The 17,904-nt window shown below is 44.9% G+C and overlaps 1 protein-coding gene across 3 annotated transcripts in view; it reads left to right on the plus strand.

Moving 5' to 3' along the window:
- UBE4B (ubiquitination factor E4B) overlaps positions 1-9,142 on the plus strand; it is a 124,290-nt gene extending 115,148 nt beyond the window's left edge. For all 3 annotated transcript variants that reach the window (XM_026005051.2, XM_072731259.1, XM_072731260.1), the window contains 3 exons: positions 6,681-6,855; positions 7,353-7,499; positions 7,799-9,142. In XM_026005051.2, coding sequence (XP_025860836.2) covers positions 6,681-6,855; positions 7,353-7,499; positions 7,799-7,860 — 384 coding nt within the window. In that variant the 3' untranslated portion in view covers positions 7,861-9,142. The remainder of the gene's footprint in view (positions 1-6,680; positions 6,856-7,352; positions 7,500-7,798) is intronic.
- The last annotated feature ends 8,762 nt before the right edge of the window (positions 9,143-17,904 follow it).

Genomic DNA, 17,904 nt, shown 5'->3' on the forward strand with positions numbered 1-17,904 from the left:
CACAGTCTTCCCTCTCCTCTGTTCCTCGTGTCTGTTGTGTTGACACCTGTTCTGTGTTTATCACTTCCACAGCTGTCAGTTTAGTCCAAGCACCACTGCCCCACCCCACTCAGCTTTCCAGCAGCATCATAAAGGGCTTCCCTCCCCCAGTGTTCTTCTGTCCTGGGTCATGGCAGCATCTTAGGAGTTGACGTTTATCAATTAGATACCAAGTTTTAAACACTTGGCTTGTTTTCGTTGATTTAATCCTCACAAAATCCTGAGAGATAGGTTCTATTAGATTTCTCATTTTTACATGAGGAAACTGAGGCACAGAGAATTGAAGCAGCTTGCTCCAGGGGAATAGAGGCAGGATTCATACCCAGGCAGTCTGGCCCTGAGCTGGTACTCCCCACCCCTCTGCCCTCTACTTAAAATACCCAGAAAGTTCTATGCTCAATTGTCTCTCCATCTTTGTTGGCACTGTCTGTCCAGATATCACTCATGTTTCAGGTTAACCAGCAGTAGGGATTCTAGAAGGTTCTTTACCCATATCTCATCCATAGGAATGAATGACAGTGAGATAGGGGAATTAAGGTACTATTTTTTTTTAATTAACAGCCTTATTGAGATACAATATACATATGTGGGTACTTTTGGATATAAGCAAGAGAGTTGTGAGTTGTTCTTGACAGTGCCTGCAAGGGGAAACAACACATATATCTAAAGCAGGTTTTCCATAAGAAGTGACGATATAGGAGCACCTGGGTGGCTCAGTCAGTTGGGTGTCTCCCTTCAGTTCAAGTCATGGTCCCAGAGTCCTGGGATTGAGCCCCGTGTTGGACCCCTGCTTAGCAGGGAGCCTGCTTCTCCCTCTGCCTCTGCCCCCTGTTCATGTTATCTCTCTCTCTCTCTCAAATAAATAAAATATTTAAAAAATAATAAAACTGCTTCAAAGAAAGAATTTAATAGAGTTTTCTTAAAAAGTGGGTATAGGAAGGGGTTAAGAGTTTGCACTTAGGGATCCCTGGGTGGCGCAGCGGTTTGGCGCCTGCCTTTGGCCCAGCACGCGATCCTGGAGACCCAGGATCGAATCCCACGTCGGGCTCTCGGTGCATGGAGCCTGCTTTTCCCTCTGCCTGTGTCTCTGCCTCTCTCTCTCTCTGTGTGACTATCATAAATTAAAAAAAAAAAAAAAAGAGTTTGCACTTACTGGTAGACCTTGCTGCGCCTGCCACATCATGAGCAGTGAACATAACCAACTTTGCAGTGTGAATAAATGCAGTGCACCCTGTGAGACAGTGAAAACTGAATGGAGGACAACCCCTGTAACACCTGCGGAACATGATGGTGGCCAGTGGTGGCACCTGGCCTGAGTGGTAGACCACAGTTTCTACACTGTGGCACATGGTTTTCTTGAGGGTCCTCCAGACTTGTGAAGCAAGCACACCCAAGTGCCAGTGTCACCATGGACAGAAAAACATTCTAAGTGGATTTTTGCTTTTTTTCTAGTGTGATGTTTGTTCTGATTGTTGGGCATTTTCTATTAATAGTGGTTGTAAGCTGATTAGGGCTCTGATGATCATCCCAAAAGATTAGAGGCTAGGGAAGGAAAAGTGAAGTCTAGAAAGCTCCAGAGGAACAGTAGGGGAATTTTGTTTTCTCCTTTGGGAGCAATGGTCTTAGTCTGGTCTGGTATTTCTGGGAAGACCAAGAAAGAACAAAATGGCAGCCATGCAAGAAAAGACACTCAGAAGCTTCTCTCCCTGACAGCCAAAAGAGGGCTAATGACGAGTGTCCAGAAGAGGTGACAAGATGACCAGCACAAAGAGCCACTGAGCTTTTTGCTCACAGACTGGAGGAGTGGAGAACTGTTACCCTGGAGCTGAGGGAGACCAGGCCAGGGAGGCTAGGGGGACACTGCTCTGCATTGATGGCCACATGGGACTAGCTCCCACAGACAGACTCCAGTTCCATACATGTTCCAGGCCTCATGTTCCTGGAGTGCTGTCCATTAGCACCATGGTCTGTTCAAAAATAAAGAATAAAGAGGGGTCCCTGGGTGGCTCAGTTGGTTGAGTGTCCAACTCTTGATTTTGGCTCAAGTTGTGATCTCCCGGTCATGACATGGAGCCCCACATCATGCTCCACATTTGGTGTGGAGTCTGCTTAGATTCTCTCCCTCCCTCTCTGCCCCTCCCCCTGCTCACACTTGAGTGCTCGCTCTCTAAAATAAAATCTTTAAAAAAATAAAATGAAATGAAAATAAAGAATAAAGAGCCCATCTGAAGTCACACTTTTCCCATCCATCATTTCTTTTTGTTTTGTTTTGTTTTGTTTTTGTTTTGTTTTGTTTTGTTTTAATTAAGGTGAAATTCACATAAGATTAACCATTTTAAAGCATGCAATTTGGTGGCATTTAGTACATTCATGGTGTTGCACAATCTCCACCTCTCTCTAGTTCCAACATCTTACCCAAACATCACCGCCTGGAGAAGATGCCATATTCATTAAACAGGCAATGTCCATCCCACCTTCACCCTGGGTAGCCCCTGATCTACTCTCTGTCTTCATCTTATCTAATTTTGGATTTACCTATTTGCCTATTCTGGATATTTTGTGTAAATGGAATAATACCATATGTTACATTTTGTGTCTGGCCTCTCTCATTTAGCATAATGTTTTTGAGGTTCATCCACGTACAGTACTCCATTTCTTTTTTTATGTCTGAATATCTCATTATGTGGATAGACCATGATTTGTTCATCCATTCATCCACTGGTGGACATTTGAGTTGTTTATACCTTTTGGCCATTATAAATTGTGCTGCTGTGAACATTTGTGACCAAGTGTTTGAATACCTGTTTTTAATTCTTTGGGGTACTCAGGAGTAGAATTGCTGAATCTTATGGTAATTCTATGTTTAACTTTTTGAGGACCTGCCACACTATATTCCATGGTGGCCATGCCATTTTACGGTCCCACCACCAGTGTATAAGTGTTCTAATTAAAACTTCTTCACCTCCTCAAGAACACTTTTTTTTTTTTTCATTTTTTTAATCACTACCCTAGTGGGAGTGAAGTGATACTTCACTGTGCTTCTGATTTACATTTTCATAATGGCAAATAGTGTTGCACATCTTTTTTTTTTTAAGGATTTTATTTATTTATTCATGATAGACACAGAGAGAGAAAGAGAGGCAGAGACACAGGCAGAGGCAGAAGCAGGCTCCATGCCGGGAGCCTGATGCAGGACTCGATCCCGGGACCCCAGGATCACACCCCAGGCCAAAGGCAGGCGCTAAACCTCTGAGCCACCCAAGGATCCCCTCTTTTTTTTTTTAAGATTTTATTTATTTATTCATGGGAGACACAGAGAGAAAGGCAGAGACACAGGCAGAAGGAGAAGCAGGCTCAAGGCAGGGAGCCCAATGCGGGAATCGATCCTGGGACTCCAGGATCACACCCTGGGCCAAAGGCAGGTGCTAAACCACTCAGCCACGCAGGGATCCCGTTGTACATCTTTTCATGTGCTTCTCAGACATCTGTATATCTTCTTCAGAGAAATGGCTATTCAAGGGGGATCCCTGGGTGGCTCAGCGGTTTAGCACCTACCTTTGGCCCCGGGTGCGATCCTGGAGTCCCGGGATCGAGTCCCATGTCGGGCTCCCAGCATGGACCTGCTTCTCCCTCTGCCTGTGTCTCTGCCTTTCTCTCTCTGTCTATCATAAATAAATTTTAAAAAGGGATCCCTGGGTGGCGCAGCGGTTTGGCGCCTGCCTTTGGCCCAGGGCGCGATCCTGGAGACCCAGGATCGAATCCCACGTTGGGCTCCCGGTGCATGGAGCCTGCTTCTCCCTCTGCCTGTGTCTCTGCCTCTCTCTCTCTCTCTCTCTCTCTTTCTCTGTGTGACTATCATAAATAAATAAAAGTTTTAAAGAAAATTACTAAAAAAATTAATTAATTAATTAATTAATTTTTAAAAAAGAAATGGCTATTCAAGTCCTTTACCATTTTTTAAAATGGATTGTTTGTATTTTGTTGTTGAGTTGTAAGAGTTCTTTATTCTGGATATAAGATGTATGATTTGTAGATATCTCTATGTTTGTTTGTTTTTTTTTAAGATTTTATTTATTCATCAGAGACTCAGAGAGGCAGAGAATAGGCAGAGGGAGAAGCAGGCTCCCTGCAGGGAGCCCCATACAGGACTCGATCCCAGAATCCCAGGATCACGACTGGAGCTGAAGGCAGACACTTAACCACTGAGCCACCCAGATGCCCCTCCATGTTTAATTTTCTAATGACTCTGTAAGACCCTTGAGGACAAGAACAGCATCTTTGATGTGTTTCTGACTCAGAGCAGCAGCTCAGAAGGAGCCTTTGTGGGCACCCCTGGTGATGCAGCGGTTTAGCGCCGCCTGCAGCCCGGGGTCTGATCCTGGAGACCCAGGATCGAGTCCCGCGTCAGGTATCCCTGCATGGAGCCTGCTTCTCCCTCTGCCTGTGTCTCTGCCTCTCAGTCTCTCTCTCTCTGAATAAATAATTTTAAAAAATGCTTTAAAAAAAAAAAGAAGGAGCCTTTGCTCCGTACATTGATGCCATTGCTCCATGAGGCAGGATGCCATGTCCCCTTATCATGGGTTGCCTTTGATTTCTGGTAGTCGCCACCGCACTGCTCTGAGAAGTTGACTTATAAGTAAGCACAAGTCAGTTGGTGAAAAACTCATCATCATTTGAGAAATAGGGAAGGTGACATTTCACGATGGTAGCAATGGCTTCTTGTTACAAAGAGAAGTTCATGGTGAAATCACCTCAGTCATGTACAGCAACACCCAACCTGCAATAAGTCCTTATGAACAATATTTGAATGTTGCCCTTCCAACATCATACTATAATTTTTTGGCCACTTATCCCCTGTCACCCTCTCCAAAGGGACAAAGACCATGGCTTCCTGGCTCATAAGAAGTTGATGTCAAAGTATTTGCTAAATCAGTGTAGTAATTTAGTTTCAGAAAACTATACTGGGGGCTCTAAAGTTTTCAGGATTGTACAAGATGGCATTTAAGATTTCTGCCAGGCCAAGGCTATGCTTTCTCTTCCCGCTCTTTTCACGTGGGTGTATGTGAAGAGAGAAAGTGTGTGTAGTTGCTTAGAAACTGAAGTTAAAGAAGTAAAGAGGAAAAGTTGAGGAATCTCAGCTCCATGCTCTAAGAGAATACAGGTATTGACATGAGTTCATCACAGAGATGTTTGTCTGAGTCCTTGGATGGATAACGCCACTCGGGTTATAGGGCCAGCGTCATTCTGAGTTTCAGGCTTGATCAGTCTCCTCCTCTGTTGGCATCACTGTCACTGAATCGACAAGTGGCCACTGTTCTTGCCACAAATGCAAATTAGGCTATTCTGTGATATTTTGAAATGGCCATGATGTATATGAATTAGGCACCTGTGAGATGGGTGTTAGCACCCCCATTTTGTGCCTGAGGAAACTGGGACTTGGGAGTTTGCCTAAGACCACCCAGTGGGTGGAGCCAGATTTCAAGTACAAGTTCATCTGGGTCCGGTGGGCACTTGTCCTCTCCACCATCCCTCGTGCTCCTGTCAGCAGAGCACCTGACATATCATAGTGTTGAGCTAAGAGCTCTGGAAGAAAGATCAACCATGAACAAGATAAAGCTCCTTTTGATTATGAACCAAGTTGGGTTGTTTTCACCATGTTGACCTTTGGGAAAAAGAACTGACATTTGCTGTAGGGCACAATGCCTTTCAGGGCCTCAAACAAACTCGATTTTCATTTTTAATTTAATATTTAAATTTTAGGAGGTGCCTGCGTGGCTCATTTGGTTAAGTGGCTGCCTCTGGCTCAGATCATGATCCTAGGGTTTCAGAGGTGTCAGGCTCCCTGCTCAGCAGGGAGCCTGCTTCTCCCTCTCCCTCTGCCCTTGCCCCCTCCGTGTACTCTCTGTCAAATAAATAAAATCTTTAACCTCCCTCCCCCAAAATTTAAATTTTAGGGAAGCCTAAAGGGCTTAATCAGCTAAGTATCTGACTCGATTTCAGCTCAGGTCATGATCTTGTGGTTGTGGGATCAAGACCCACATCAGGCTCTGTGCTCAGTGGGGAATCTGCTTGGGATTCTCTCCCTCTCCCCTTCTGCCCCTCCACCTGCTCACACATGCTTGCTGTCTCTCTTTCAAATAAGTACATTAATTAAATTTTAAAAGAAATGCACATTTGCTGCAAAAATAATTCCACAACTTAAAAATTCCCCTCATCGGGCAGCCCGGATGGCTCAGAGGTTTAGCGCCACCTTCAGCCCAGGGCATGATCCTGAAGTCCCTGGATCGAGTCCCACATCGGGCTCCCTGCATGGAGCCTGCTTCTCCCTCTGCCTGTGTCTCTGCCTCTTGTTCTCTCTGTGTCTCTCATAATGAATAAATAAAATATTTTTTAAAATAAAATATAAAAAAATTTCCCCTCATTTGCGTCAATCCTGAAATCCTCCTCCGTTAATGACCTTGTGTAGTTTGGTATGTATTATTCCTGTCTGTATATGTTTATAGTCATGTAGAAGTATTTATGTACACATTATCATTTTAGGGCTTTTTTAGAAAGATGGATCCTACTTCAGGCATATTCTGCAGCTTGCTTTCTTCCACTTAAAATATATCGATGCCTCACATTGTCTTTCCTCATCGCAGAGATCCTACAGCAAAGAGTTGTTTGAAGAAGTGATCTCCAAGATGCGGAAGGCAGGGATCAAATCCACAATAGCTATCGAGAAGTTTAAACTCCTCGCTGAGAAGGTGGAGGAGATAGTGGCCAAGAACGCACGCGCAGAAATCGACTACAGCGACGCCCCCGACGAGTTCAGAGGCAAGCGGACCACTCTTTCATGCCAAATTCTTTGGTTTTAGTTACCTTGAGACATGAAATGTGAAAACACAGTATCCTGTGCTTTTAACTTTTTGTGTGGTGTGCTGGACTTACTCCTTGAGACACATTGTCTGAAATGACATTTGCCTACTTATAGTTCCTGTTATAAATTAAAAGGGGAAAAAAGTCCTTATCTTGATTTCAAACCGGGTAACAACCCTGAGGATGCCAAAGTCAGCCTTCCCTTTGGAGGAGTGGATTTGCATTTCCAAAGAAGAATCCTGGAAGCCCTCAGATAAAGGACTCCCGGCGACTGTCTTTCCTGCTGACCCTGGTCCTTTCTCTGTTCTATCCTCCCAGCTGTAGCTAATTAGGGAACCTCCCTCCACCAAAGGCCCCTTGTGAGTCTTTATCACATTGCGGACAGACCTTTCACTGACAGGAAGGGCTTTGTTTGGTCTTCACGGTGATGAGTTTGCTTTGCTTTGTCTCTGTAGACCCTCTGATGGACACCCTGATGACTGACCCTGTGCGGCTGCCCTCTGGCACCATCATGGACCGCTCCATCATCCTGCGGCACTTGCTGAACTCCCCCACTGACCCCTTCAATCGACAGATGCTGACAGAGAACATGCTGGAACCAGGTATGGGGGTGGTAGGCCCTGCCGTGGCACCCATCAGTGTCAGAGAGTCATCAGATGGGGGAGGTTTATCAAATCCAGAAGCTGCATAGTTTATAGCACTTAACGGAAAAGACACAAAACATGTTTTGCTCTTACTCACTGTGGGAGTCTAGTCCTTGTGTCCCGCTTCTTCTTTGGTCTTCATGTCAGCGAGGGAGTGAATGGCCTTTTTCTTTCCATTTGTACTGAACTGCAAGCTGCATCTCCCAGGAAGAGATCTTCCCGTCCAGGGTATTAATCTTCTCCTTTCCTTTTCCCAGTGCCAGAACTGAAAGAACAGATTCACGCCTGGATGAGAGAGAAACAAAACAGTGATCATTAAACCGTCCCCCGTGCCCACCCTCTGCTCGACACAGCCAAGGCCAGCCAGGCAACCAGAAGCGGCGTCTCTAGTAGAGACGCTGTTCAAATGTTGGAGGCCCAGCACCGCAGACCCTGAGAGCCCCCCGAGAGTGACCAGACGGTGGAGATCCGAAAGGACGTGAATGAGAAGAGGAGCCCAATTCCTGTACATATATTTAAGTGATAAACATGATCAAAAGCTTGAGAGACACACTTTATGATTGCTTGTGTAATAAAGCTCGTCCTTCACGTGTCACCATTTGGGGCTTTTGCAACGGAAGTCTTTTAGTGATTGATGACAAATGGGTCTGGGCAGCATCCCATTCATCTTTTTTTCTCCCCTAAATCCAGTATCCGTTGATTTGATTGTGATTAGAGAACCTTGGACATTTTGCTGCTAAAGAATCCTTCCCCACTCCCTTCCTGACCCTACTTGCACTGCTGTGGATTTTTTTAAGAGAAGCAAAAACAAAAAATAAACTCCTTCCCCCTGGCCCTCCAAACATATACTCTGTGAGATAACTGTGCCTGCAACAAAGTGTTAATCCTGGGATCGTATTTTTATATCATATTCACATATTTGTTTTTTTAATTGGTGTTAGATGACATGATTAATAAAAAAGGCAAGATATTTTCAGAATTTGAATTTCAGTTTTTATTTTTTTTTTTCTTTTGAAATGTCCCTTTAAAGTTTTTTTATTCTAAACAAAATGAAGAGAACCTGTTGCTCTGGTCCTTGTAATAAGGCCTCTATTAGGAATCTGAGGAACAGCTGCAGCAAAGGAAGTGTTCAAATATATCAAGATTGACATGACTTATGGTTTTTTGGGGGGAGGGGGGTAAGGGGGGATGGGGCCAATTGAAAACCATTACAGTTACCCTAGGAGGGAAAAATTTCTCAACTCTGAAGTCCACGAGTTTGAGGCAGGCTGTGTATGACGTGTCCTTTGGGGCTTGGCCTTACCAAAGCAAAAACGGGGCGCAGGAAACGTGGACGTGTGTCTGCTTGTAAACACACACAGACAAACACACCCACACACACACAGAAGCATAGACTTTTTGTATTACTGCTCCCGACTTCACATACTTGAATTCTTGAATTTCCTTTGGGGTAAAAAAGGATCTGAAACCATAAAGTGTTTTGAAGAAATTAAGCTACGAGAACATACTTTTTCTTTTCCTTTTCTCTCCCCCCTCCCCCACAGACAATGTCCTCTGTTCGATTCCTAATGCAAACTACAATAAATGGTGATACACATTCAGAAGGAATCTTCGAGTCTCTTCTTTTTGTGGAAAACAAAGGGGTGGGTGAAGCACAAGAGCCAAATGAGTTTGCATGTGGTGAATCCTCTTGTCTGCAGCCAATTAAGAGTTGCTATTTTTAAAATAAAACTTTCACATTTGTATCAGTCTCGGTGCTCAATTTGGTTCTCATTTCACTGTTCGCCTGTGTGAGGGGGTTGAGCTTTGTCATGTTGGGTCTCTGCTCTTCTCAATTTGTTGCCTGTCTCCAGCCGCCTGGGGAGTTCAGTGGCTTGAACAGCTGAAGCCCGATTCCAGCTCAGGTCATGATCTCAGGGTCCTGGGATCGAGCCCCGCGTTGGGCTTCGCATTCAGCTAGGAGTCTGCTTGAGGATTCTCTTTCCCTCTCCCTCTGCCCCTTTCCCTCCTCCCGTGCACATGCTCACTCTCTCAAGTAAATAAATCTTTACAAAATAAATACAATTATCTTAGTTTATATTAAAGACTCAGGTTGTGAAGTGAGAGGTTAGGTCACTCGCCCAAGGATGCCTGGTCAGTGGAAGAACAACGTGTCCAGGCTGCAAAGCCCATGCCCCCAACCACCATATGTACTACTTTTCTTGAGCAAAATTGTACTAAATCACTTCCCCATCCCTCCCCCCAAATATAATGTGCTCATTGTAATTAAGTCACTCATTATCCCACCATGCAGATAATTCCATTAATTTAGTTCATTTTCTAACTAAACTTCTATATGCATATGCCTATGAAATTATGTTTTGGGGCTTCTGTGCCTAATTGTTTAACCATCTTATGAAAATGTATTATTATCTCCTCTCTAACCAGATTACAAAAAGTCTTCACAGGCACGGATTCTGTCTGCATGTCCCCGTGAATGTGATAGGATGCTGCTATATCCCTTCGTATGCACTCAACATTTTGAATATTCAGAATTCAGAGGTTTCAAGGATCTTCTGCTGGGTAGGACATGTCTTTTGTCTGTTACTTTCTAGGGGCAAGCTACCTCATATTTCTTTTTTTTTTTTTTTTTTTTTGAGTCATGGGGTTACTATTTTATAGAAGCTTGTGTTTGATTCAATCTGTTAATTATGGATATTAAGATAAATTCCAAAATCTGTTAAAAGTAGGTCTTGGCTATAAGAAGGATGGTCTGAGTATCAGATGAACAAAAGAGAAATCATCCTTGACAGATGATTAAAATAACTTACTCGGGGATCCCTGGGTGGCTCAGCGGTTTAGCACCTGTCTTTGGTCCAGGGTGTGATCCTGGAGTCCTGGGATCAAGTCCCACATCAGGCTCCCTGCATGGAGCCTGCTTCTCCCTCTGCCTCTGTCTCTGCCTCTCTCTCTCTGTCTCTCATGAATAAATAAATAAAATCTTTTTAAAAAATAAATAATAAAATAACTTACTCATTTTGTGACTCACTATTGTGTGGGGTTTTATTTTTATTTTTTTAAAGATTTTATTCGTGAGAGACCCAGAGAGAGAGAGAGAGAGAGAGGCAGAGACACAAGCTGAGGAAGAAGCAGGCTCCATGCAGGGAGCCCGATGCAGGACTCAATCCCAGGTCTCCAGGATCAGGCCCTGGGCTGAAGGTGGCGCTAAACCCCTGAGCCACCCGGGCTGCCCTGTATGGGTTTTTATTTATTTATTTATTTTTTAAGATTTTATTTATTTATTCATGAGAGACAGAGAGAGAGAGAGAGAGGCAGAGACACAGGCTGAGGAAGAAGCAGGCTCCATGCAGGGAGCCTGATGTGGGACTCGATCCCAGGTCTCCAGGATCGCGTCCTGGGCTGAAGGCAGGGGCCAAACCGCTGAGCCACCCAGGGATCCCACTGTGTGGGTTTTTAAAAGGAGTTGATCAAATGTCTTTTGAAAAGATGGCTGTGCACGTTATTTTGTGCACGTGTTGCCACCTTTGGATTCAGTGCAGAAGGTAGTGGATTTCACCATGTGTTGGTTGGAGTAGGAAGGAAACATAGATAGGCCTGGTGTGACTAGGTAAGTTTTCAATGGAAAGAAACCTCCATGGCGACATGGAGCTTGGCCCTGATAACTGCTAGTGCTGGGCTGAAGGAAGCCACCTTGGTTGTAGATAACTTGTATTTTGTGAGCATATTCTGTGTTCAAGCCACTCTTTCATGTAACAATTCACTTAATCCTCAACAACTGTCTGAAGGAGATAGTGTATGTAGTGAGACACATGTGACTCTAAGCCACATGGGCTTCAGAGTCTGATCCCTCCAACACTCCTGCCATATGGCAGCATTCCAGAATGGCCCAGCTTTGGAATGCCCAAGGACATACAGAGAAGCAGCATACCATTCTGGAAGGGGCTTTGGCCTTGGGGTCAGCTCCAGGCTCAATCCTCGTGGGAAATGGTGAACTAACTGATCTCAGGGCTTTGCTTGCCGGCCACTCATGGTCGAGCCTAAGTTTGGATCTCCAGCCCAGGCTTCTCTGCTGCACTGCACACACTAGTCATCCCCACCGCCCTCAGAGTTCACATGCCCGAATTAAGTTCCTTCTGTTTCACCCCCAACCCACTCATCTTTATCTCCCCATTGTGGTAAATGGCAACTCCATCCTTCCAGATCACTTGGACCAAAAACGGGAATCATCATCCTTGATTCCTCTCTTGTGCTCTCTTCTATCCAGTCTGTCCACAAATTTCTCAGCTCTACCCGCAGAATGTACCCAGAAATCGGCCACTTTTCACCAGGCCCACTGGTGTGACTGGTCTGAGTCATTAGCAGCGTCCTGGCTTTTTGCATTAGCCTCTTGCCCGCTCTCCCTGTTCCTCTCCTTGTTCTCCTTCCTTACAACAGCAGCTGGAGTGGTCTTGTTAAAACTTGCCTCAGATCAGAGGCGTCTAGCTGGCTGAGTGAGTGGAGCCCGCCACTCTTGATCTACAGGTCATGAGTTCAAGCCCCACATTGGGTGTGGAGAGTACTAAAAACATAAAGCAAACAAACAAAAAAGCACATGACAATGATCACATCGTTTCTGTGCTCGAACCTTCCATGGCTTTCCAATTCTCTGAGAATAAGAAAGATTTTACAGAAGTCTAGAAGCAGAATGCTCCCTCTCCGTGATCGCTCTGAACATCTGTCCTACCACCTTCCCTCCTGCAACCACCAAGCCATCCTGGACTCCTTGGCCTCCGCAACCTGCAGGCACGCTTCCCACACTGCTAGAGTGCTTGTACTTGCCCCCTGTGCTGGGAATCCTCTTCCTGGGGCTATCTGCCTGGAACGCAGCTCCCTTAGTGCTTCAGGTCTTTCCTCAACTATCACCTCTGTGAGTCTTTCCTTGGCCCCCCCTATTTAAAATTGCACCCACCCACCCTTCACTGTCCCTTACGATTCCCTTTCTCTGCATTTTCTCCCTAGCATTTATCATAAGCTAACTCCCTGTATTATTTATTCATTTACAACCTCCCCCAGTAGAATGTGTACCCCAGGAGGGCAGGATTCTAGTCCATCATGTAGCCCCAGCACCTGGAAGAGTGCCTGGCCTGGGGTACATGCTCCATCAATTTGCGGAATGAGTTATCTCTTCATATATTGATAACCAAATCACCCCCAAATTTAGTGATGTGACACAGTAACAGTGATTTTATTTCCCTTGGTTCTGAAGGCTCCAAGAGCAAGCATCCAAGAGGACCAGACAGAAGCTGTCTCATCTTTTACAATCTAGGCTTGAAGTCACAGAGCGTCACTTCCACCTTAGTCATAAGCCCACTTGGATTTAAGGGGAAGGAATGGAGAAGCCACTTTGTAGTGGGAAGGGTGTTAGCATCTCATTGAAGGGCAGCTCCTGACATGAGAAATATTGCCCTGGTGATGTTGCAAAATAAGATGTGCTGCATTCCCCTTCTGCCAACAATTTATAGTCTCCTGATATGCAAAATACTTCCATCTCTTCACCCAAAGTCTCCCACATTTCATCCCATTATGGCAGCTTAAAGTCCAATGTCTCATCATTCAAAACAAGCCTAGGTGCAGGTGAATCTCCTCGGGCATGATTCTTCAGGTACAGTCCCTGGAGTGCCACTCCTCTTGATTTAAAGGTCTGTGGAGTGGGATCCCTGGGTGGCGCAGCAGTTTGGCGCCTGCCTTTGGCCCAGGGTGCAATCCTGGAGACCGGGATCGAATCCCACATCGGGCTCCAGGTGCATGGAGCCTGCTTCTCCCTCTGCCTGTGTCTCTGCCTCTCTCTCTCTCTCTCTCTCTCTGTGTGTGTGTGTGTGTGTGTGTGTGTGTGTGACTATCATAAATAAGTAAAAAATTAAAAAAAATTTAAAGGTCTGTGAGCTAAAGATACAAGTTTTCTACACAAACACACACACACATACACACACACCATACAATGATGGGACAGATAGAGAAAAATCATTGTAGATGCTCCTACTCCAAATGTTGGAAATGGGACCACACGGGAGTCACTGGTCCATAGTAATTCTGAAATCCAGCCTGGCTTGTGTTGTCAGTTCCTTATTCACTAATCGACCCTACAGCCTTCTGATAGTTCACCAAGACTCTCAGCTATACCCTCACTAGGTTTAGTCCTGGAATCTTTGCTCCCTTTTCCATAATAAAACCAAATTGCAGTTTGCTTCCTGTTCATAACAAGAGGTTGGGTTCAGAAGCCTCTTTCTACATTGTGCTTTCTCTGCCTCCTTTTTCTTTCCTCACAACAATTCCATTAGAATTTTGTAGGTTTTCTCTGAATCATCTTGGGGTTTACTCCATTAGACAAAAGCTATAGCCCCAAATCTCTTTCAGATAAACTCTTCTCTATTTTGGATTTCTTGGGAAATCCTTAAATCTTCCTGAGATCTTAAAGGGGTTTGGAGTCATGTTCTTGGCCTCATATTTAGATGATTTCTAAAGATCGAACTGGCTTCCAGAGGCAAGGAGAAGAAGCCAAGTGAAGTTTTCACCATTTTGCCTTACAATCTCCTCACCTTGATCATTGAGTTCACAAGGTACATCTCCCATCTCATCTCTCCTCTACATTTACTCTTCCTCTTACACAGATGACAGCGTTGCCCAAATGTCCACCACCACAGGACAAGAGGCCTCTTTCCTCCGGCTTCTAATAACTTAAAACATAAATAATTTATTTAAGAGAGAGCACCAGAGAGAGAGAGAGCATGAGGTGGGGGGAGGGCAGAGGGAGAAGCAGACTCCCCGCTGAGCAGAGAGCCTGACATGGGACTCAATTCCAGTACCCTGGGATCATGACGTGAGCCGAAGGCAGAGGCTAAAACTCGACTGAGCCCCCTAGGTGCCCCTCAGCTTCCAATAATTTCTCCTCATGTCCCTTTAAAGCTTCTTCAAGGCTTTGGGCTGACTAACAGCATCCTCAAGGCACCCCTTTCTTCTGTCCACCATTCAATCCCAAAGCCAATGCCACATATTTTCAGCTTTGTTACACCCACACCCAGTTCCAGGATCTAAATCCCACTGCTAAACAGATCACCTAAATGTAATGGCTGAAAACAGCAGCTATTAATTTATTATCATCTGTCATGGTTCTTGGGTGAACTGAGCTCAGCAGCCAGTTCTCGCTTGGGGACTCCACACAGCTGCAGTCACATGCCAGCTGAGGCTGAAGTCACCTGAAACATCTCCTTCCATCTGGCCTTGGCTGGAACACCTACACGCAGCCTTTCTGGAGCCCCTTGACTTCTACACACAGCATGGTGACCAGGTTCTAAGAGCCAGCACTCCAAGAGGACCAGGTGGAAACTGGTCCTTACAACCTGTGGCCTCAGGAGTTCTGTAGCATCTCTACTGCTGCAGACACAGGCCTGCCCAGGTTCCAGGGGAGGGAACAGAGACCCCAGCTCTCAATGGGAGGAATGTCATTGTCACATTTCAAGAGTAGCATGTGGAGAGATCCTGTTGCAGCCGTCTTAGAAAATGTAATCAGCCACACAGTTTCTCCCTCCTATGAATCGGCAGCTCTTACCTATTTGTTTTCCTGCCCCTTTTCTTGCTGTTTTGCAGGCACTCTTGTGTATTTTTCTAGAACTTACTCCCTGGTCTGTTTTAGATGTTGGGAATATCTTCTCTCGATCTGTTCTCTCTCTGATAGCTTCATTGTGATCTCTTTTTTGAAATAGAAATTCTGAATCTTAGTGTTGTTATATTTATACTTCTATTTATGTGTTTTTGAGGTGAAATTGATATAACATATAATTAACCACTTCAATTTAACTCAGTGTACAATTCAGTGTATTCACAGTGGAGAGTAATGACCAGCTCTCTCTAGTTTCAAAACTGTAGATGTGGTTGTAGGGCTTCAATTTTTTATTTTTATTTTTTTTAAGATTTTATTTATTTATTTGAGAGAGAGCAAGTGAGAGAGACCACAAGTAGGGGCAGGGAGAGGAGCAGAGAGAGAGGGAGAAGCAGGCTCTCTGCTGGGCAGGGAGCCCAATATAGGGCTCCATCCCAGGACCTTGGGATCACGACCTTTGCCACAGGCAGATGCTTAATTGACTCAGCCACCACATGCCCTGGGCTTCAATTTTTTTAATTTAATATTTTGAATAGGAAATATGTACACATAGTTCAAAATGAGAACAAAACCCAAGGGATATTGAGGAAAAATACTGCCTCCTCTTTTCCACCCACCCATCTCCCAGCCTCCCATGAGCCTTGTGCACTGTTACCGGTTTCCTCTCTCAGCAGGAAAGGCAATTCTACACTATGCTGCACCTTGTTTTTTTTCAATGAAGATATACCTTGGAATCCACTCTTCCAGCGGCAGCTACATCCTGTTATTACCAAGTCATCTATTGATAGCACATAAGCTGATTGCAATCCAGCCTGCCTCCAACAGCTCTGCAGTGAATGACCTCATAAATATGTTATTTTGCACATGTGCAAACATGTGAAGATAAATTCATAGCACTGGAATTAGAGGACCAAAGAGTATATATCCTTGGGTGGCTCAGGGGTTTAGCGCCTATCTTCGGCCCAGGGCGTGATTCTGGAGTCCCAGGATCAAGTCCCACATCAGGCTTCCTGCATGGAGCCTGCTTCTCCCTCTGCCTGTGTCTCTGCGTCTGTGTGTGTGTGTGTGTGTGTGTGTGTGTGTCTCATGAATAAATAAATAAAATCTTAAAAAAAAAAAAAAAAAGAGGGGCAGCCCGGGTGGCGCAGCGGTTTAGTGCCGCCTGCAGGTCAGGGTGTGATTCCTGGAGACCCAGAATCGAGCCCCACATCAGGCTCCTTGCATGGAAACTGCTTCTCCCTCTGCCTGTGTCTCTGCCTCTCTCTCTCTCTCTCTGTGTCTCTCATGAATAAATAAAGTCTTTTAAAAATAAAAATAAGAGTATATACGATTTTAATTTTGCTAGATATTCCCAAATTGCTCTTCACTGGGTTGTACCACTTATTTTCTTACCAGACATGTATGAGACACTCTTACATACACCAGAAATGTATGAGAGGAAATCAGGGACAGGGACTCCGAAAAAGTATCATTTAAACGTGGAGAAAGGGCAGCCTGGGTGGCTCAGCAGCTTAGCCCTGCCTTCAGCCCAGGACCTGGTCCTGGAGACCTGGGATCGAGTCCCACATCAGGCTCCTTGTGTGGAGCCTGCTTCTCCCTCTGCCTGTCTCTGCATCTCTCTCTCTTTCTGTGTCTCTCATGAATAAATAAATAAAATCTTTAAAAAAAATAAAAATAAAAATAAACGTGGAGAAAGTAATGGCGAGAGTCCTGGAAAGATCTGTGGGAAGAGTGGTCCACAGGCATGGAAACAGCAATTGCAGAAGCTCCCACAAGGGGTGCCTGGGTGGCTCAGTCCATTAAGTGTCCAAGTCTTAGTTTTGGCTCAGATCATGATCTCAGGGTCATGAGGTTAACCCCCATGTCAGGCCCTGTGCTGGACATGGAGCCTGCTTAAGATTCTCTCTCTCTCTCTCTACTCCTCCCTTCTTTCTCTCTTAAAAAAAAAATAGAGAAGAAGAAGGAGTTCCCACAGGTGATCTCCTGGTATGTTTAAGGAGAGGGGTTGGAAATATGATGGCTGCATATGGTGGGCCATTGTAAAGACCATGCTTTTATCTTGAGTGAGAACCATTGCTATTGGAAAGTGTGAGCAGAGGAATGATATGACCTGACACAATCCTTTGATGTTACAACTCTGGCTGGTGCAGAGAAGAGATTGAGAGAGAGTGAACAGGAGTGGAAGCATGGAAATGAGGAGACCACCCAGAAGACAATTGCAGCAATTCAGGAAAGATCAGTGGAAGCTTAGGTCAGAGCAGTGGTGACAGAGGTGGTGAAGTGTGCAGATTCTGAAATTTGAAGGTAGAGTACAAAGGATTTGCCGATTGACTGGATATGGAGAATGAGAGAGAGAAAGCTGTTAAGTTTTGGTCTAAAAGTTTTGGCTTGAACAATTTGAGAGACTGAATTGCCATCTACTCATATGGGGACGACTGAAAGAGTAATTTAGGGGTAGAAGAATTCAGTTGCTTAACTTGGTTCATTTTATTTATTTTTTATTTATTTAATTTAAAAAAAAAAGATTTTATTTATTTTTGAGAGAGAGCACGAGCAGGGGGAGGGGCAGAGGGAGAGGGGGAAGTAGGCTGAGTAGGGAGCCCAACATAGGTCTCGATCCCAGGACCCTGAGATCATGACCTGAGCCAAAGCCAAAGGCAGCCGCTTAACCAACTGAGCCACCTAGGCACCCCTATTTCCCATTTTTCATTATGAATTGTCCTTATT

The sequence above is a fragment of the Vulpes vulpes genome, chromosome 12 (assembly GCF_048418805.1).
Source record: "Vulpes vulpes isolate BD-2025 chromosome 12, VulVul3, whole genome shotgun sequence".
NCBI classification, from domain to species: domain Eukaryota; kingdom Metazoa; phylum Chordata; class Mammalia; order Carnivora; family Canidae; genus Vulpes; species Vulpes vulpes.